This window comes from Pleurodeles waltl, chromosome 1_1, assembly GCF_031143425.1.
Source record: "Pleurodeles waltl isolate 20211129_DDA chromosome 1_1, aPleWal1.hap1.20221129, whole genome shotgun sequence".
Lineage (NCBI taxonomy): Eukaryota > Metazoa > Chordata > Amphibia > Caudata > Salamandridae > Pleurodeles > Pleurodeles waltl.
The window spans coordinates 213,583,674-213,606,307 of record NC_090436.1 but is presented as its reverse complement, the minus strand read 5'-3'; the positions used below and the strand labels follow the sequence as shown (position 1 = coordinate 213,606,307).

Sequence of the window (22,634 nt, the reverse complement as noted above, 5' to 3'; positions counted from 1 at the left end):
AAACATGCTTAGCCACTAAACTAAAGCTATTCCACCAAATTTTCAGTCTCCTTCAATGCCTTTTTGTGTCTAATTATTTTCTATTCTATGACTGATGTCTCTAAATTTATTCATTTTTGGGGTATCTTTGAAGAGGTTATTCACCTTAGTACCAAATGCTGTCACACAGGATATTGTTAGTTTTGTGATCACCATTTTCATCTCCCATCAAGGCTTGTCATGCCATTACAGTTTCCTCTTGTCTGTCTTGCTTTGTGCCCAAATGGTCTTCAAGCTCCACCAGTAGTACAGTAGTATGCCCCATATCTGGGAAATTCTTCAGATCCTAGGCCTCTCTTTCTATTCAAGTGAAATATAGTGCTTTCCTGTAGGGCCCACAAAATTACTCCTTTCCATCATTTGTGAATGTGCAGGAGTGGACATTTTTAAGGATTTCTTTATTAATCAATAATGTACTGATCATTGAACTAACATGTGGAAAACGGGTGACTTTCGTAAATGGTCACCATAATTCATTTTGTTCTGTTTAAGCAAAACTTCAGCTAAAATCGAAATTATTTTCTGTTGCTCAATGCTTACCTAAAAGAGTGTGATTAATAGTTTATAGATGTGTAAACAGCTATCCTAGTGGGTTGCTGCGTTAGGCTTTACAAGGTCAGATTTATTAGGCCATTACACAAGTTTGACTGTTCTATTGTTTAAAATTGTTGCTAACGTGTGGTTCTTCCTCGAGGATAGAAGTAGATGATACTTAGTAAGACGTTTCTTCCTGAGAAGAGAAGTTTTGATGAAATGGAACAATGGAACCGCAGGCGAGATGGAAGAAGAGAAAAAACGGTTATAATTGTGTTAAGCTAATAATGTTGTCAGCAAATTTATTGTTATCTAATAGTAGTTTTATTGGCTGAATTGTGTAACACCCTACTGTACTGACCAATTATGAGCTTTTTACAAAATACAATGATCTGTCACCTATTCTTCTGGGTGTGGATATGGTTGGTGTTGTTGAAGTTGTTATTGCAATCTTCCCTTGTTATTATCCTGAGTACTTCTGTCGAAGTTTCGGATTGAAGGAGTTCTTAGTGGAGGTTCGAGTCATATTAGCGACGTGGGGCTAGCTGTCGACGTAGACCAGACCCTATGAAAACTTACCTGATGGTGTCCCCTTGCTGAAGTAGAATGCATGTTGTTGTTCTATGGGTAATGTATGAAACCGTATTGTTATATGTGTCTTTTGCTTTACAGATACCAGCTGCAACTTATAGATAAATTGCTGCATAATGATAATTTTTATTATAACCCAAGTTAGTATGGTTTTCTAAATTTGTGTTTCTAAATTCTTTTTACATGAAGCCCAACATGTTAATGCTAATTAGTGGTTAGAGAGGGAATTTATCTTTACATATTCATGATTTATATTCTTTGATCTTTTGCCCTAATGTATAATATATCATTGTTGCAAATATTGGTGTTGTTAATCAATGTTATGATACTTGAGATAATTTGCTTGCTTTGATTAAACTCAGATCTATAAGACGCTCTAATCAGCAGTTATTGATTCTATATGCTTATTTATGTTTCAGAGTTATTTTTGTGATATTAGCATTGTTAATATAGGGAAATAAATGTGTAATGCTTCTTAATAAACTGGTGCGGTTATTGTGTAGTGATTAGATTATCTTGATTATTATTGATTACTATGACATTCATCATTGACATCCCCTCAAACCGATGCTGCGTCGATCCATTGGCCTAAGGCGTGAAATCCACTATTTAGTTTGAAGTAATAGCTAGGATTTCTTGGCGCTGCAGCAAATGTCCAGCTAATGGCCACGCCTCTTCTAGCCAAATCTATACACTGCCTTCTGGCTTTTAGGTCTCTGCTTTATTTTGTATTAGATTTGTCTCAACTGTGTGGAAGTGAGCCTCCTCAGTCACTTTAGTAAGTAACGATGCAATCTTTTCCCACTATCACTTATGATCTGGCAAGCCACAGCATGTGCAAGACGTCTGCCTTTTTACTGTCCGATCATAGGTATTTCATTGAGAGCAGAATACTAAAGAATAACATTTAAAGCCACGTGTACAACAGGAAGGGAAAATGAAGTAGTATAATATTTGCTTAAAGTTTACACCTTAGGTTCCTCATCAGTAAAATAATAACAAAACAATAATGATATAGTTGTGTGTGTGTGTGGGGGAGAGTTTTTGTAAATATAAACATACACATATTTATACATACATAGTGGGGCTCTGGATGAGGCCTCTTCATCCATTTGTTTACTCCCTTTCCTTATTTTGCCTCCGTCCAGCACAGCATACATTATGGCTATGAGCCATTGGCTCTCTTGTACTGCAAGTGGGTGTATTTGTCCTGATTAAATGGGCGCAGCTGCCTAAAAAGTGCACTTTACTTCCAAAGATTTTTGGCCATTACTTCACTTTGCCAACACTTTTTAATCGAATAAGAATGATATTTTCTGCGATTAGCATTAAAGCTAAAAAGGGTTCTATACCTGTTTCAAGTACACCTTGCCCACAGGAACCACCTGTTATGTTCTACTGAATTTTTAATGTGATATTTAATTTCTTCAAATTTAAAACGTTTATTGCAAGCCTAAGGTACCAGGCTTAGACAAGAAGTAAAAAAGGGAAAAAATGCTTCAGAGTCATAAGCTCACATTATAAATAGCCAGTTTATCATCTTGCCAAGAAAAGGCCTATTGGCTTTGTCATTTTAAAAGAATTCTGTGAGCTTCAGTGCACTATTTATTACAAAGGCAACAGACAGTCAATAGGCTTGAAAAGTTTGTTCTTAGCAGGCATTTTTTCCTCTACAAAAATGTATTTAATACAAAAATCACACACAGCAGACCACAATGGGTACCATTGTGAGTTCTCTCTGCTGGATGATTCTGTGGCTGGAATTAATCAGATTGGGCAGCAATGTCCCATGACTTCGCACAAATTCCAAATTATTTTACCCAGAATATGGAAAAACAGGCGGACCAAGTAATACGTGTTCCAATTCTGCACGTTTTCACCCTTCTCGCAAAAATAAGGACTCAATCTGCAAGAATTTGCCCACCTGCCTATATAGTGAAAGTGCTGCAGGGGCTTATTCGTATTCTTTTGCCTGTGGGGAGGTGGAATGGGAGACAGGGGCCGCATGAGGGAAGGTTCCTTTTTACATCAGATGGAGGGGGGGGGGGGGGGGGGGGAGAGACTTCTTCTGCTCCCCCAGCCAAAGGATGCAGCAGGTGGGAGCTGGGTGCAGCAGCTTCCCACAGCTCTGCAGGGAAGTCTGGGCCTATGGTCTCTGAGCCTGAAGTTATCAAGTCTGGAGTTTGTGGACTGCATAATTGTAGGTGAGAACACCAGATGCCCTGAGCGGTATTTCCCCCCAGGACAACGCTCCTGGCAACTTGTAATGGGGCCCATTGAGGAAAAGGAAAATAGCTTAGCTAAAATGCTCTAGTTCACTCTTATGTATCAGAAAAGAATGAAATAGAAAAGTCATATGCTGAATAAACACTTAAAAGCACTTCTAGGCGGCTATTTCTGTGTGCACTTATGTGGACTGTCTACAAAAGTGACTATTACAAATCTTGAGAAACTCACTATTTGAGAAGAAGTGTGGCAATTTGATTAGACAACCTTCCCTCAAGGGTTGTTTTTGGACTTTCCAGCAGTCACCAAAATCCTCTTCACGTATACAAACGCTTATTTGGCTTTTAATTTTATTTTAAACATCCATTTAAATGTTTAATCCGCAGGGTGAGAAAGGTTCTCTGGCCAAGCTATCTTGAATTGAATGTCTGTCGAGCTGAAGGTTGTGTGGAAAGGTCCAGGATAGTCAGAGAAGAATTGCTGGGTGTGTGGATGGGGATGAGTTAAGACAGTTTTAGAGGAAACATTGCATTTGCCACAAGAACCTATACCCCGAACCAGGGGCAAGTGCCAGGCCAACCAAAGGCACCAACTATGGAACTGACTGTCAATAAGAAAGAAAGCCACACCACAGCTTTTCACAGCATGCATGAAGCAAAAAGAAAGAACTTCTGTTGTCATTCAAACCCAGGATATAGGAGATAATCTCCAACCAAAGACGACAGGTTGATTTCTAAGGCATTCCCTCCTACCTCTCTTATGATGAAGCACAGGACACTCCAGTTTCTTTGCCACAATGATATTTTATTGTCCAGAAGTAACCGGAACCACCAGCCACCTCAACTCTGCCCTTCAGTCCCAACTGTCTCTCCTGGAACCTACAAGGTCCATTCTATTGTAAACGTTCCATGTTCCTGCCCATAATTCTACAGCCTAATCGTAACACAATCCCCTGAAGGTATACATGCCCCCAGTCCCCTTAAGAGTTTGTCTGACTACATACAAATACTCATGAACCAACTAGTGCATATATCTACATGTATAGAAAAATCAGTAAACCACTTCCTTTTGAATATAACAGTATGTATACGGAATTCCACAAACCAATGTGCAAACTTCATGTATCTGCAGCAAAGGTTCTTACAAACTGCTACCCAAAGGTTAAATGCAGCAGCAAATTGTGCAACTGGAAGTAAAGGATCCGTGTAACTTACAGTAACGTGGCAGGTGAAATCTGGTAACATCGACTGAGCGACAGGTTACTGAGGTAAGAGAGCTGGTGAAAGTCTGGAAAACACTCTGATGTCAGCATTACGCTGTCGCTAGAAACATAAAAATATGCATGGTTAAAAAACTAACTTTTGGATGCAAAACGTTCTGTCAAAAAGAACAAGTTGTTTACAATACTTTAATCTATGTATCTATCCAACAGAGGACCATTGTCAACAGAAAAGTCTCAATGCGATCTACATGTAAGCTAAAAGTCCAATAACCTCTCCCTCCTTTTGAAGACTATGTTAATATACTCAAAGCACATTATTGGTTTACAATTTACTTTTCTTCCAAGCCCGCTAACCTTGGTATACCCATACTCCCATAAAATGCAGCAATCCCATTGTTCACAGTCAAGTGCCATGTTTCATGACAAAATAAAATTGTTTCCACTGGGGACCACAGAACGGTTTTAAACAACTTATCTGTGCAGCCGTGCTCATAGCTGCCAGGTTTTCTGCTTGCCTATGTGTGACATTTAGACGTTTCCAATATGCTTATGTGTGGTATTTCAGTATTATATGTGTGACGCTAGGGGTGGCACTTTATTGCAAGTAAAACAAAACAGTAACATCTATATAATGAAATGGTACATTTCATTATTTCTTTCTGGGAATAGCATTAAGCAGCAGAGATGTCCCCTAGGTTAATGAGATCCTGCAGGCCTTCATAATTTAGGGTCAAGCGCAAAGCGCTCGGTCCCTCATGTAATCTCTGTGGGCTTTTACCCACGCCCACGTCAAGCCCATCAGTTTGGTTGGTTTGTGGGCTTGCCTTTCAAAATTCGCTTGATTTAATTACCGAAAGACATGCATTTGTCATGCCTTTTCTGGTGTTTAGCCCGCCTCGAGCGCACCGGCCAACTACTGAAAACATACACTGCACTACCTTTTCTCTATTTCGTAGGCAGCGCGATCTCGCTGGGCAGTAGTAGAGCGCTTTGCATGACATCGACCCTGTTACATGGATATTTGCACTTCTGCCGGTTACATGGATAATTGCGGTTACATGTATAATTGCACTTCTGCTGATACGTCTCATTGCAAGCAAACTTCTGTTTACTTTTGTGTGTTTGTTTTGGACTCATAGCAGCCGTCCGCTCGCTTCTGTAAAACTATTTTACTTAGTTTATGTACCAGGAAAAGTCCAGTTAGGAGTTTAAAACACTAATAGCTCTAACCCGAGCAAATGCGAGACCCATTGCATTGCAAATGCTTGTTAACAAAGGCACTATAGCTCGGGTTTCACAAATTAAAGGCTCAGGCTGCACAGATCACACTGTGACTATAATGCTTCTAGGTCATAAGTAGCTAAACTTTGGAGATCAACCAGGTGCGGGGCTCATCGTCAAATCATGACACCAAACAAGATGTGAACTTTTCACTTGTCAGAGCAGGAGCTGCTTTCCACTCTCTCCCCCTCTTACCCCGTGCATGCCATGCAGAAATGCCCTCTAGGGGTTGGCTGCAGGCTCTGTGCCAACCTGCCAAGGGTGGCCATTCATGCTGCAAAAAGGCCTTCTGCCAGATCTGTGTCTACACCACTGGGGGTTAAGCACATTCCTGACCCTTAAACACTCTGCTGGCGGCCAACCCTCTCTGACTTGCTCCTAACCCGCCACTGGTGGCCAACCCCACCTATGCATGGCCTTTGGTTGTGCACCCTCACTTTCCACTGGGCAGCCGTTCCCCCAATGATTGCCAGCGCTAGCAGCTATACCTTGTTATGCACGTCCTTCGGCTGTTTTTCATTCCCCTCAAAATTTTATTTTAAAAAAACTGTACTTAAAAAAAAAAAAAAAAATTGACAATTATTTTCCCCTGTATTCACATGGTTTAATTTCAGTGAGAATTTGTGATTTTAAGGAAAAGTGAGACGTTCAGCACAAAGTGGTGTCTTTTTTGCTATTCACAAAATGGCAGCTGTGGTATTGTAATTTTATCATGATTTTAGCCCTATCAAACGTTTTACTTTTTTTGGTGCATTTGTCCATACCTCTGCCTCCGTACACCTCTCTGGGGCCAAGCACTTCTCCTGCAACTCAATCTGTTGATTTTTTTTTCTACAGTGCCATAAACAAAATTGTGGAAGTGTCAAAAATAATGCTACATAGTCCTTCTCCCACACTAATCACATATGCCAAAAAAAAAAAAAAAAAATGGAATGTGATTGACAGGAATCACAATTTTCAACAGCACAAGTATACAAAAGTGTTAACCCTTTAATACCAACCCTGCAACGTTTTTAAAAATTTGTATCTCCAAAAACACACCAAACCACAAAGAATAGTTTGATCACAATTCTATGTTTATGAAAAGTTTGGTGTATATCTGTTATCCAGTTCCTACTGGATACCAAAAATTACCTGAGCGCTAAAATGGGGGAAAACAATTATTTCAACCCCTCCCTCTTAGCTTTTTTCCTCTGCACGGATATTCATTAAAATTGGCATGCCAGACCTTCGCTGACTACACCATTACAAGGTGATTGCCAAATCCATCCATGTGACCAACATAGGCACATAAAAAAAAATGCATTTAAATGAAACGTGAAGCTGAAACATAACTACACATTGACAGTTACCACTGTGTAATAGATAGGGCAGGGATTCATTAGGAAGAGTGTTTGTTTCACTAATGACTTTGGCACCATTTGATTAATCTGCATGAAACTTCAAAAAAGGTTCTTTTACCTCTGTTTCTTCATGAAAGGTTTCGGGGTGAAGCGGGGGCCAAGAAAAAAAAAAGGGGGTGGTAGAACACCAAGTTCCCATGTTAATTACCATATGATATTTTGGGAAGCGCTACAACAAAACTGACTGAACAGAATTAAACCAAATTTGGGAGAAAGTTAGAACTCTCCTCTGAAAGTATACAAATCAGGCTGTTTGAGAAACTAGCATTTAGAGACAGGCCCAGGCTGGGCATGAAGGGATTACATAATAGTTCTACCTAGACTGTTGGTGTCTATATATGCTCTCACTGGTCACTTTAAATGGGACTAATCAGTCCTGATTGGCTGGCCATAACCTGAACTATCACTGATCCCACAGGACTCAGGCACACGGTTCTCATTTAAATGCATTGTAGCGAATGGACAAAACAAGAAGCCGTGGGATCAAAACAGGGTTTACTCACAATAGAAATAATTTATTGGTTATATATACTAATTTTAGAGATTTTGGTGGTTTTACCATGTGAAAAAATGCTGACTCTCCACTGGGATTTAAGGAATCATGTTTGAGAGGAAACTGCTTTCCCTCAATTGTCTCAGAGGTTATGGAAGGTGCTCTAGGACTGAAAACGAGAGCACTTTTTTTTGAGTAAGTTCACACTCACACTATCTTCCTCAGCCAAGTGAGAATAAGAGATAATGTTCTCAATACAAGATGTACTACCACCAGTAGTAGGCGGTCAGCCTATTCCTCAGTGTTCAAGAGCAGCTTTCTGATGAAGCACTAGAGTGCTAACATTCGGTATTTATGACAAACCTGCAGTACACCTGAAGCTATCTCGAGGAACAAAGCTGTAAAACTTGAAGAATATTGTTAGAAATTAACAAAATGAGGGTACATTCGGTCATAGAAATTATGGTTTGTACTAAGCTAAAACTGGCATGCAGTTTGAAACGTACTTTCAACACCAACACCAGCCTGCCAGGTAATTCCCAAGCATTCTACTGCAGCCTGCTAGTTTTCTACTAAACAACTAGGCTGCTTACATTCTACATGGATAACAAAACTGTGGCACACCTAAAGCCACCTTGAAAAAAAAAAATGAAAAAAAAAAAAAAAAAAAAAAAGGTGTAAAAGTTAAAGCTTTTTGTTTAGAAATGAACAAGATGGGGCAGGGGTTCTTATAAATTGTGGTTAGTGCTCTAGAAAGCTAACTAAGGACTAAGGATACATTTGAGTTCTTAAATATTCTCCTCCTCCATTTCAGGAGCAATTTTGACATGCTGATTGAAACTTGCATTTTCAACACCAGCAGCAACCTGTCAGTTTACTGCAGCTTTACCATAAAGTTCCAATGAATCACTAGAGTGCTAACATTCTGAATAAAACATGTGAAACATCTGAACGCCATGTTGATGGAATCAAATCTGTTAAACTGAAAGCAATTATTGCAGAGTACACTGCAATAAATGAAGGGTTCAGTAAATTAAAGGTTTCTTTGCCATAGAAATTGTGGTTAGTGCTCTAGAAAGCTAAAACAGTGTCACAATTTGTATGAGTTCCCAAGTTATCTTCCTCAACCACTTCAATACATTATTCTGACATGCAGTCAAGCATGCATTTTCAACACCAGCAGCAGCCTGTCATTGAGCTACCTAGTAATCAGCTCGTTAGTTTAGGCTGTCCAGCTTGAGCTAGTACCTCCCTTGGCGCATGGCCTGTTCACCATCCCTTCCTGTATACTCCCATGAGATCTTGCTCTCTGCAAACTGGCCTTTATCTGGACACATCTGCTCTGCATTAAACGACTGAGATAAAATGCGACAAATCTGCAGACTACCCATGTTGGAGGAAAGGCTGTAGGAGGATATTTTGTCTAGCACACAACATTTTAAAGTCTGTAAATGAACTGTGCAAATATTTCAGAATAGATCTGAATTAGATAAGCAATTTTTTTTGGTAATTCTGAAGTATGGAGGAAACAAATATTTTAATACGATCAAAATAAATCAATAAACTTGATGATGCCATTTCCATACATTTTTCATGTGCTGTATAGTTTTATCAGTTAAACTGGATATCTTTGCAAATGTAATGGTCATTTCAATTGAAAATGTGTTGTCTGTAATGGCAATGCTCCACCACACCATGCATACTCCACCCAACTTCACTCTACGACACTGCACTCTAGGCCACTCTACGACACTCCACTCTTTGGCCATCTACGACCTCCCCCTCTTTGACACTCCACTATGAGACTCTAAGGCACTGCACTCCGTACCCCTCCACTCTACACCACTCCAGTAACCTCCATGACATTCTACTATACGACACCACTCTACTCCAAGACTTTATGATGCTGTACTCCACACCATGCTTCTCCACTCTGTGCCCCTCTACTCCCACAATACACCACCTTACTCTACACCACTCTGTTGCACTCCAAGCCACTCTCCTCTAAGGAACTAACTTTTAGCCATGCTGAACAGCAGTCAGGCTGGTGTACAACCAGCCTATCCACACCAAACCTACCCTGAACTACCTACAACCTAACCACCTTCACCACCCTCCCATCACCATCACCACTAACCTACTACTACCAACGCCAGCCTTACCACCACCACCACCTCCTTTCACTAAAAATGGCTCTTAATTTCTGCAGAAGCTCTTCATTTTTAAACAATAATTTTCAACTTATTACCTGATTGTTGTTTTCATGGAAAGTTGTGGCCTATGTTTACATTTGTTAACTTTGCAGTAATTTGTTCCCGACTGAAATTATGCATCGAAGTATCCAGTAAAGCTAAGGCATATCAAAGATTGAAGAACATTCTCACATACGTGTATTATATATATATATATACACACACATACACACACACACACACTTTTACGCAGTCAATCCTGCTTCGAATACTGGTTGTGTGGGCTATCCTTCTTGCATTTGTACCTCCCTTGGAGCATTGGAGTCCTTCCACAGCTTACTTCTCACACTCCTTTTTTTCTTTTTAATCAAGCATTCTATGAGAGTGCATGTGCTATCCAACTGTTTCCTCTTGTGTACTACTCTTTGCCCCCCCACATGCTCCATGTTGATCTTGCCCACGTGCTTCTCCCCCACACATTACCATGTTATGATTGCACTTCCGTGCTTCTCCCCGCATTGCTTTTTCATCTTTGTGCTCCTCCCTGTTCCACACTGCTTCCCATGTGCTTCTTTTTCCTTTTGCTCCACATTGCTCTCTTGACTATGTTATGGACTAATGATGTCCTCTATGCTGCTTCCGACCCCCCCGTCCTTAGTGATAATTTGCCTCACCCGCACCCTTAATGTTGCTTCCACCTCTGCTTCTTGCTTTCCTTGATTCCCCGCCTCCCCCCCCAAAAAAATCTTTGCTGCTACACTTTTTTCCCCCCTTCAAATTTACCTATTCAACTTTGATTTGGATATAAAAATACTATGCACGCTCATTTTGTAGGTCTGTGCATGTGTGGTACGTTTACAAAATGACATGGCTGCTGTGGCATAGCACCTTTTTTCTGGTTTCCTCTTTAACAATGTTGCACAGGATCACTAAAAAGCATTAGCAAAGTCGAACGTTCAAAAAGGTGATACATATTGGCTTTGCCAATGTTTTCCTTATTAAGCAGTAGCCTTTCTCCGTTAAAAAAATAAATAAAAAATGTGATCATTTGAAGCTCCCGGCCACCCTTCCTAAAGTCTGAATGTTTTAAGAAGAAGAAATGTACTCTTATTGCTGTGCCTTCTTCTGTGGGTATTTTAATACTTTTGTGGAAATAAATGTGCTCCTACCTCCGAGTCACATTCTGTTGCGAAACTCTTTTCGTGAAAGTATCTGGCAGGGCTATGTACTTATTATGGCGTTTTCCTGCTATTTCTATTACTACTCTTTTTTCCATCATTTAGCGTTCATGTGCACTTTTAGACAAATTACATCTTTTCCACCTTTTGATAATACTATAGTTTATTCTCTTTTCCCTCCCGATAAAGAACACAGTTTTACTCTGCCCCAGTTAATATTTTTGCTTGTGTCACTCCCTCCCCATTACGCATTTTCACTGGTTTTCTTTCACAGCTTCTTGTAATCTGTGCTTTCAGTTCATCCATGAACTACATTCAAACTTCTTTCTTGCAATTGTCAAAGTTTATTAAAGAGATTTCTTGCAGAAACACCTTCAGATTTCTAGTTCTTTGAATTACTGTTGATCTATGAATGCTGGCTTTCCCAAACCATGGCATTTACCATATCTTGTCAGTAAAAACTCACAGGAGCATCTATTATTTGGGGTGCCACACGATTCAAACTAGTTATCTTCAGTTCTTTATTTTTACTAAGCATTTTTCTTTTGTGCTCAAATATAGTCACACTTTAGTCCTTTCTTATCTTTGTTCTCCTTTGTCTATTCGTGGGCCGTTCAAGATCCCTTGTTCTGCTGCCTTGTTTCATCAGTTTTCTGTCAGCATATGCTCCTCTTGCTTGTTTCCTTACTCACCTGTTGGGCCTTTTCTAGAACCCACCAGGCACTATGATCTTTAATGACAGCTTTGGTATGTTTTGCTATATTTTTTCCCAATACTGTCCATACAGATTTTGGAGGCCAACACTATAAGGCCTTTGAATAAATACATTTGCTCACTCAGTTTTTTTTTTGTTTTTGGTGGGGGATTATGGGGTAGGCAGGGAGAAACGAAGATAAAATATGCAAAACATTAATATGCTATACACTAGCTAATCCAGCAAGGTAATTTACCTACCTTAGATCCAAGTTGGTGATATTAGGACAGCGCTCAACCAACGACTTGATATCTGCAGAAATGAGGGGACAAAACAAGGTTTATTTAACTGATAAATCACCAACAATGAAGATCCAGTAGAACATGAAGATAACTACAGGGCTACTGGCAGGCAGCTGTTGTAAAATTACCAGAGTTACTGGATTGTCTAGCAACCTGTCCGCATGCCACTACTTGTTTTCTGCTGCCACCCAAGAGGAAGAGAATACAACATAAATTTGTACTACTAGGACTGGTGGTAATGAAAAGGCAAACAGCAATTAAACGGCTGGGGGCACAAAGAACAAACTTGAAACCCTGGGAGAAGGACATGATGGAATGGGCCATTACAGAGGAAACAGAAATGAAAACGGTCAGTGCAGACTAGTATTTGGCCGATGTGGTCAAACTGGTGTGCCCCTGATACTAGCCGACTCTTTTAGCTAGCCTGCCACTGGAGATCACCTATCTCTCTTCAGGGGCCCTCATGCTACTCCAACACCAAATTTGGCCACCAAGTTGAAGTTCTTTGATGGTGTAAAAGGGATGTTAAATACAAAGCACTACTGCTTTTTTGACGCTGTCACATCTTGGAACGTTAATCCCTCCAGAGCGAGGGCCATCGTAGTGCTTTTCTTTAACAACAACAACAGCAACAAAGATACTCAATATGGCATTGGTCTTTTTCGGTTTGTCCTTGTCCTGATTAACTATTAGAAGTATTTCAGTGTGGTAAATACCTCATGATATATTGTACTGTTTTATTAATACAAGCATTTTGTAAAAGCCCCTTTGCACCTCTGTGCTTGGATGCATTTGAACAAAAATACACAGAAAAGTTGTACTGGTGATAGAACGGATGACTATTGCTATTCAGAGACGCCATGAACACATGCAGCTCTCCTTATTTGTGGAAAATAATGTAACGTTTATCAGAGCAACTTGGTGGAACCCAGTCTTTTATATTGGCAGATTATACAGTTGCAAAGAGACACTTAAAATTAAACAAAAAATAAATAAAACAAACATGCAGCTACATGTTTTCGTGCTAACTAGTTTCACACAGTCTGGTATGATAAATGGCAGATCTAGTAGGAGGTTGAGAGCGTTTCCAGATCTAATAAATATTTATCTAAAAGTCTAATGCAAAAGACTACCGTCCATCATCTGGGAGTGCTCTGTAGGGAATCACATAGTGTCAGGAAATTACGCATGTGTTGCTTTTAATAGAGAATGTATCTAATTACCAGCTATCTGCAGATTTTGTCTATATCCGCTGACATTTAGCTGTGTCACGCTTGGAGGAATGTGGTTCATCAAGGCTTTAATGTGATCTGCAGTGAAGTCGCACCAAGATACGTTTAGCTCTTCCAACCTGTTTAAAGAACACAATACGCAGCCATAAAAACAGAGTACTTTCAGTAGAAAAGGGAAAAGTAGGGCAATTTTACGAAGCAGGCAACAACTAGAATACTTTATAATATGAAGTAGCATATACATTACAAATGGTAGACTGTACCTTCTAAATTTCTACTTTCTCTTGGCCGAGAATGCTCACACACTTTCAGGGACCTCATCTGAACTAGATATATTACACTTCCAACGAAGGGACTACTCAACGATGCACGATTCCCAAAGGGGTCTGCTGGATACTGGTCAGCTTCCCAAGCTAGGGACATATCATTTTACCTGTACGCCAATGATGCAACCAAAATACTTACATCTTGGTTAACCTTAGCTCAGGTTTTATTCTACAAAACTACAATCGTTAGCATTGAGAGTAGAGCATGGTACAATATGTAAGTACTTGCACAAATCAAAGTCTAAACCAGGCAAGACAGTTCAAGAAAGATATTTATTCAGATAAATAACCTACGTCTGGAGTCTGAACAAACACTTCAGGTTCCTGAGCACTGTCCAAGCATGTAAGCAGACCACCAGAGTACATATTAATTTACATCAGGCAACAAGACATATTTCTTCCTAAAGTTAGCTGGAACCTGGATCCAGGGCTATGCATAGTGCAACTTCATTTCAATTCTTTTATCTTTATTCCATCATTAAAAATAATTGTAAAATAACAATCATCACGTATAAAACAGTGAACATCAAATAGGTGAATAAAAATAACAAAAAAAAACCACACACAATAATATTAGACGTTCACCAAATTATGCCAATGTAATGCATTAAAAAAAAAAAAAAAAAAAAAAAATCTCCCACAGCAGGATCGGCTACCATACAAAGATAGTAAAATGCAGGCCTGCATTGTCGAAAGCCCAAAGCTTTTAAAATAGGTAATAGAAAAATGTGTCTAAAAGGTTTCAAATATTTACAACAACAAAAAAATTAAGTGTAATGTTAATCAGTGGTTAAAGGGAGGTACCATTTTAAGGACACACAAGTATACATTTTGTGTCATACTGACCCAAAGGGAAACACAGATTGCATCTGATACGAGCCCAGTCGGAACCTGGTCAAGAGTGATCTTTCCCAAACATTGTGAACTTAGGAAAGGTAAGGTTCAATACCCTTACATGCTTTATACATAAAAATAAAAAATAAAAACTCTCAAAGATGGTTTCTCAAGTTCCTTTGCCTCCCTAGCAGCTGATGCAAGTATCAAGAACTCTTGCTCCAACTGCCCTCCCTTTTATTCAACAAATGTGGGGATAAAAACACCCCTGGCCTCCCCAAACAGTTGGCAGTGTCCCTAATATAACAACCATAGGATTTTATAACCCATATCACATGCCAAATTCAGAAATAATCTCCCTCTTAAATTTCCCCCAAAATTCAATCCAGGAGAAGTGGTGGAAGCTTAAGATCATCCACAAGCATAGGACTAATTCTTGTGTTTAAAAAAAAAAAAAAAAAAAAAAAAAAAAAAAGAAGGGCTACCTGGCCCTACCCCATGCAGTCGCCTACAAAAGTGATTGTCTTCGGTATCTGTTCCTATCTATGCCGTACGAGATGTGCAATAAGGTACACTTCAGAGATCGTGGCAGAGAGAAGCATTACACCACCTTCTCCAAACAATGGAAGACTCTGCTCCAAAAGGGTGCAAGAATCGTACTGCATCAGTCTGTAGGCAGAAAATCTCCCTGCTCCGTCTGATAGTGCAAACAATTGGCGGATGTAATAAGTGCTCTCTTCTACAACCTTTCCCTTGTGTTAGTCCTCCTCCTAGTGTCCATGACACTGATCACCAGGGAATGGTAAATGACTGAAATTGTGTGTTGTGGAATGTTGGTCAATGATATTTTGGCCTCCAGGGGACAGAAACCTGGGATATCCTCCATGTAGCTAAATAAGGCTTAAGCACATGGTAGAGCTGCAGGTATTTGTAAAATTGGGTCTGCTGAAGTTGAAACTCATCTTGAAGGGTGGCGAAGGGGGTCTCCCAGGTGAGGCGATTACCCCACACCATGGACCGACCCACCACCTTCCACGTTATAAAGACAGCCTGAGTCGTCAGGGGAGATCCCTATGAACCAGACTCCCATACAGCAGATGCAACAGTCTGCGTGTCCAGCACCCATCCCTCGGACATATAGGCAGGATCACTGAAGCCCCCAAACCACCATTCATTCAAGACAGTCAACTGCACCGCCCTATAGTAGGAATTCACATCCGGAGTGGCAATGCCTCTATGATAGGTAGATTTATAGCACTTGGAGAGGGCAACTTGTGACGGACCAGAATCTCATAAAAAGCCCTGCAAAAGTGAATCAATGTGGAAGAAGAGGGGCGTGGGCACAGGAAACTTTAGAGGTGGTACAAAAGCCAAGGAAGGGCAACAATCTTAAAGATGGCCGATCTACCAGGAAGAGAGAGGGACAGTGTTTCAAATCAGCCATCCGCCGGACTGTGGTTGTATGTTTAGGGCCCACACCCAGGCCTTGGCCACAGTGAGATGATCTCAAACAACAAAAAACCTGGGGGAGGACCGACAACCAGCACAGCCCCACCGCCCCTGCTCACTGGGTAAACCCAGAGCCCTGAAACCCCCACTACGGATGTCAAGGATCCAGAGTACCCACGACCCTGAGTAACAAAGGTCACCAGGAAGAGGAGCACGTCATCAGCATATAACGCAATCCTCTCCTGCATCCCAGCCCGCATTCAAACCTGCGCAGCTGTGTGTCGATACAGACCCAACGTGCCAAAGGTTCGATGGATAAAGCAAAAGGAAGCAGAGAGAGGGGGCACCCCTAGCCCCAACCACTCTGGCCTGAGCGAACAGCTCAATGTAAAGAAGTTTAACATAGCCAATAAATTGGAGTCTGAAATTTAACCTAGTCAACAGGGAGAACAAAAATGGCCAAGCAACTGAATCAAAAGGTTTGCAGAAGTACACTTGCAAGGGCGAACTTTCGGCATGGTGATTGCGAGAGGGCAATTGCATTCCACATCCATTTTATGTTATGACTCGTAGTGCGGCCTGGCATGAAACCAGATTGGTTAGGGTCAACCAAGTCAGACTAATCAAGATTATATCTATTAGCCAGCGTCTTGGGCCACACCATGACCTCTGTTTAAAAGCGAGATCTGGTGATAAGACCCATCACACTCCGGCACCTGACAGGATTTTAGAATCACTAAACAGGGGCAAGCCATTGAGAGTCAAGATTGGATCCTGGGTCTCATAGCAAGGTGGCAAAGGATTTCAGCGCCATCCGGGCTCGGCCCGACTTCTGCCGGGTACTCAGTGGGACCTCGCACAGTCTAGCTCGAGGCCTACAAGCTGTGGCCAGGATGCAGGGCCCACGTCATTGTGTACCCAGCTTGTGTGTGGGGGTGAAGTGGGAGGCGGCCACCCGCTCTGAACCCAGCAGCACGAGAGCTGCTCTCCCTCCTGGACCACACACTGATGCACTGTATCACTTGGGCCGAGGACACAAGGAATTGGCCTGATGGCGGCTCGCACAGCAGCAGACATCGGTGAGTGGCACCTGGCCCACAGAGGATCCTCCACCAATCTCTTGATGATATCATTGAGAGTTGAGGAAACTGCCATGTCCTGGGGGGTCTACCCATTAGAGTGCACACTAGTTACACATCATCAACCCCTCCCCCCTTATCAAACCTAAACAAAAGGGTGGCTACACCTGCCCCCCAGGACAACAAGCTGCTATTGACATTGGCAGGGATTTAATGCCAGTGGCATTAACTTTTCTGACAAAAACCCTGGGCTGCTCAGGTCCCCCTTGACTCCTGGATTACATTGACTGAGGGAAGAGGAGGACCAAAGTACAAACCACCTAGGGTTTAGGCAATGAAACTCCCTGCAGCCATCGAGAGCAATGCACCAACCTGAAGCCCAACTCCAACGGTGACTGCTCGTGCCACCCCCATCACCCACTTTCAGGAGGTGACAAGGAGGTGTGGCGGCCGGTAGGCTGCAATAAAGGACTGTGCATCACTGGACATAGGTTGTCTTGCTGCTGCCCAACAATCTACTGCTCACAGAAACTCCAGCACGGGTAGGGAAGGAGGCGTAGGCCCTGTGCCACCAGAGCGACCTACTGACAATACAAACTTGCCAATACCACAGCCACCCGTAGATGCCCCAATGTCCTCCCCCCCTGATGTGAACCTGGATAGGATCCTCAATGCCATTGCTGATACCCGGCACGACTTACGCAACTGTGTTGATGCCGTAGCTATCGAGGTGGTGCTCCTGAGGGATGATCAAAACAAACTATCCGCTCAGGTTATGTAAACGTACAGCAAAATTACAACCACCCAGCCAATCTAGTGGGGCAAATCAAGACTGTCACGGTGAAGGACATGGAGAAATCTCCTACGGGGCACCCCCAAGACCAGTAGTAGTCCGACTCCTTAATTATAGGAACAAGGAGGCTATATTTCGGGCAACGTGTGCGGCCAAGCCACTCACATATGAAAATGCTTGTGTTTTTATGTACCCTAGCAATACAGTACCACAGAGCTTCCTTTTTGAGGGTCAAGAAGAGTCTGTGACAGGCAGGCTTGAAATACTCTCTGCTCTTCCCGGCTAAACTGAAGGTCACTGTCAACGCTACTAGCTATTTCTTGACTGAGACAGCAGATGCCTGGGACTTGGTGGACCAGGGTAGGTAAGAAGCCTCAACCCCATCATCGCCCTCCCCCGCCAAGACAAGAAGAAAAGTCAGGGAAGAAGCAATAATCAGGGTGCAGAAACTGCCAAGATACTAAGTGCTCCCACACCAGCACAACCAAGAAAGGAGCAGATGCATGCATTGTCAGCTGCATACACATTGTGGATAGACTGATGCTCTCCGCCCATGCTAGCTATGATCAACCCTCACATCATGAATCAAACACTTCTAATAGCGCTGTCCCATCAGAGATTTTATCAGATGTAACCCCACAAACATGCTTACTCGTTGATATGACAGTCTGCTGGGTCAGTCACGGGTGCTCTCATTCTCCGTTACGTATGCTTGCCAGCCGCAGCCTAATTAGCCCGTCGACCACCACTGCCCATGAGCCCGGACTCCTCAGCTATGATGACATTGTGGGTTTCGTAGCACACACACTGTACAAGCTGCCTGAACAACACTAACTGCATTAGTTTGGCCCCATAATGCTGTCCACCCCTGTCCCCACTCCTGGGCGGCCACAGTTTGTTCTGCAGAGCAAATAGGAGTACCCTGCATTTGGGATTGTATGTTCATTGTTTGGGCGGTTTTGAGCTTCGGGATGACCCTGGGTTTGGGGTTGAGGGTCTTTACTGTTTTTGTAAATCTATGGTAGTCTTTCACTGTAACTTGCATTCCCTTCTAACATGCCCATCATGTACTTGACCACCCCAATCTGCACCAACTGCTGCCTTAGAAAAACATGGCGAGGATAAGAGTCTTCACGTGGAATGTCCAAGGCCTGGGAACCACCCATAAGTGACATGCAGTACAAAAATACATTAGGCATAGAAAAGCACAACTAACATTTCTGTAGGAAACTCATATAGAACGAGGGGAAGACTTTAAAGTGAAGCGGCGCTGGTGGGATCAATGTTACTGCACTACATACTCTGGCATTGCCAGAGAAGCCCTCATCTGGATCCGACCCAGAGTTCCATTCTGTCACATCACCGTAGAAATTGACTCAGAGGGACGCTATGTTTCTACGGAAGGGATTCTCGATGGTAAAGCCCTTGTCCTGGGCAGTATTTATACTCCCAATGTGGAGAAATTAGCCTTCTTTAACCACCTGTTGACTGTCCAAACCAAGTGGGCACACATCCCTTGAATCTTTAACAGTGCACTCGATTTGCAATTAGATCGCTCACTGACCAAAAGTCACCCCCTCAAAGCTCTCTCCCATTGTGACGACAGCTGCTCATTTTGCTCAATGGCTAACGCACTGGTCACTATTGGACAGCTGGCGCAAACTGCATCTGGATGTTAAGGAATATTCCCATTAGTCACTCCCGCACAAACTGCATGTTAGATTAGATCATATACTTTGCCATAATTGCCTTCAACTACAAGTCACCTCAGCTGAGTATTTAGGAAAAATTTTCTCCGATCACAACCCGCACTCTTACTATGATTAGGGGGGTAGTCTGTTGGCGACTGCAACCTGTAGCACTAGAGGACCAGGTGTTCAGGGAGTCCACAAAAGAGGCATTAACAAATTTTTTAACAGAAAATTGGAGCACTGCAACATCCCCGGCGGTGGAAAGGGAGGCTCTAAAGGAGGAGCTACGGGGTCACTGCATCCAAACGACCGTTGGGGTTAGAGGGATACTGTTAGACCGGACAGCCTTAGGGTAGTCACCTGTAACTTTTTGCCTGCCTCCCTCCACTTTTTGAATGCTGTTTTTGCTGGTTTTAGGACTCTGCACACTTTGCCACTGCTAACCAGTGCTAAAGTGCATATGCTCTCTCCCTTTAAACATTATGACATTGGATCATTTAATTTACTTAGAAGTCCCTAGTAAAGTGCACTATATGTGCACAGGGCCTGTAGATTAAATGCTACTAGTGGGCCTGCAGCACTGACTGTGCCACCCACTTAAGTAGCCCCGTAACCATGTCTCAGGCCTGCCATTGCAAGGCATGTGTGTGCAGTTTCACTGCCAATTCGACTTGGCATTTAAATAGTACTTGCCAAGCCTACAACTCCCCTTTATCTACATATAAGTCACCCCTCAGGAAGGCCCTAGGTAATCCACAGGGCAGGGTGCTGGGTAGACAAAAGGGAAGTCATGTACCTGTGTAGTTTACATGTCATGGTAGTGTAAAACTCCTAAGTTCGTTTTTGCACTGCTGTGAGGCCTGCTCCTTTCATAGGATAACATTAGGGCTACCCTCATATACTGTGAGTGGCAGCTGCTGATCTGAAAGGAGTAGGAAGGTCATATTTAGTGTGCCCAGAATGGTAATACAAAATCCTGCTAACTGGTGAAGTTGGATTTAATATACTATTTTAGAAATACCACTTTTAGAAAGTGAGCATTTCTCTGCAGTTAAATCCTTCTGTGCCTTACAATCCACGTCTGGCTAGGTTCAGTTGACAGCTCCCTTGTGCATTCACTCAGACAAACCCCAAACACAGGATGCCCAGCCTCACTTTCATACATCTGCATTTTGAATGGGTCTTCCTGGGCTGTGAGGGTGGAGGGCCTGACACTTACTTGTTAAAGGACAGTAGCCTGTCCTCACACAATGGACTGCCACACCCCCTACTGGGACCCTGACAGACAGGATGCAGTCTCTATCTAGACAGGATTGAACTGAAAGGGGACCTTGTGCACTTCTAAGCCACTCTTTGAAGTCTCCCCCACTCCAAAGACACATTTGGGTATTTAAACAGAGCCTCTACCCCTACCAACACAGATACTTCCTGGAGAAGTGAACCAGAACCAGAACCAGAACCTGCAACCTGCCAAGAAGAACTGCCTGGCTGCCCGAAGGACTGCTGCCTTGCTGCTCTATGGCTGTGCTGAGAAGTGCTCTCCGAGGGCTTGGCTAGAGCTTGCCTCCTGTTCCCTGAAGTCTCAGGACCTTGTGCGGCGAAAATCGACACAGCCAGCCAGAAACGTCGCACAGCCTGCAGCGCGGCAAAAAATTCACTGCACGCCGAACCGGAACGACGCAGCCCAGCTTTGCAACGAGAAGATCGACGCAGCGCCAGCGTAGTGACCGGAAATTTGACACATGGCCCACTGGTTCGACACACAGCTGAGCCCAAACGACACAGCCTGACTTCCAGAGAGGAACCGATGCAGCGTCTGCCATGCAGTAGAAATTTGCATGCAATGGCCACAGGATCGATGCAGCCCCTGTGCCTTCGTCTTGTCAGCACCGGATTTCAATGCAGTCCGAAAACCCCGCAACCCGAAGAAGATCTGAGAACGAGCGCAGGAAATCGACGCAAAGCCTTCCCTGTGTGAAAAATGGACGCATCGCCAAGTGCGGCCCGAGAAAATCGATGCGCACCTCCCTGTTTTCCACGCATCTCCTCCGCTGCGGTTCTTGGCAGAGATTTTGAATGCAAACCAGATACTTTATGCTTGCAAGAGTCATTTATTGCTTTTAAGAGACTAAAGACACTATAATTTTTACAGTGATATCTCAACATATACTTATTGCACCTTAATCGTTTTGACCTGCATTTATCCAGATAAATATCATACTTTTCTAAACACTGTGTGGTGTATTTTTGTGGTGTTCTACGGTGTTATTGCATGATTTACAAGCTACCAGAGGGTGGGCACAGGATAACTTGAATTGTGTGCGACTTACCCTGACTAGAGTGAGGTCCTTGCTTGGACAGGGTGTAACCTGACTGCCAACCAAAGACCCAATTTCTAACAGGCACTACACAGAGATCTACTTCAAACTGAACACAAGTTTAGACAATTGGAGATCAATTCCCACAATGACAACCCACACGAGAGGCGCCAGCAGCTATCTAGGGCCAGAGATACACGCCCACCTAGTGAAACAACTACGCTGCCTAGGTTGACTGATGGCGTGGCTCCTGCGCAGCTTAACTCCCACTTACCCTATCACAGTAATAAGACATACTTCCAAGGGCATACTCACAAATCAAACGGACATGCACAGTGAATGCGTTGTGTACTATCGTACTTTATACATCCCTTCCCCTGAAACTAGAAGGCAGAATATAAACGCCTTCCTTCAAGAGGCCATGTTGCCTGTTTTGGGGCCACCAGATATGGGAGGAACTCAATATGCCCATCATGAAACAAGAAATACGTGGTGCAATCATAGCTCGGATGCATTTATAAAATACTGAACAAAAAATTAGCCTTCCGCCTCCTACAGCATATGCCCATACCCGGCACACTCAGGCCAGAATGGCTTCATTCCAGGCAGGTTCACTACGCTCAACATCCGACAATTACACAAGATCATTGAACACTCGCCTGCACAGTGGCCATACGCCGCCTGCATGGTGTTGGATTCAGAAAAAGCTTTTAACACACTGGACTGGGAATACATGTTTTCCACCTTCACTACGCTG

The 22,634-nt window shown here is 42.7% G+C and overlaps 1 protein-coding gene across 1 annotated transcript in view; it reads right to left on the bottom strand.

The window, feature by feature from the left end:
* The window catches only part of SKP2 (S-phase kinase associated protein 2), a 62,025-nt gene that overhangs the window by 1,937 nt on the left and 37,454 nt on the right, over window positions 1-22,634 (bottom strand). Inside the window, exons 7-9 of the mRNA XM_069221003.1 lie at window positions 13,379-13,506; window positions 12,114-12,165; window positions 4,605-4,712 (exon numbers count right to left, since the gene is read on the bottom strand). Of these exons, the coding sequence (XP_069077104.1) occupies window positions 4,605-4,712; window positions 12,114-12,165; window positions 13,379-13,506 (288 nt within the window). The remainder of the gene's footprint in view (window positions 1-4,604; window positions 4,713-12,113; window positions 12,166-13,378; window positions 13,507-22,634) is intronic.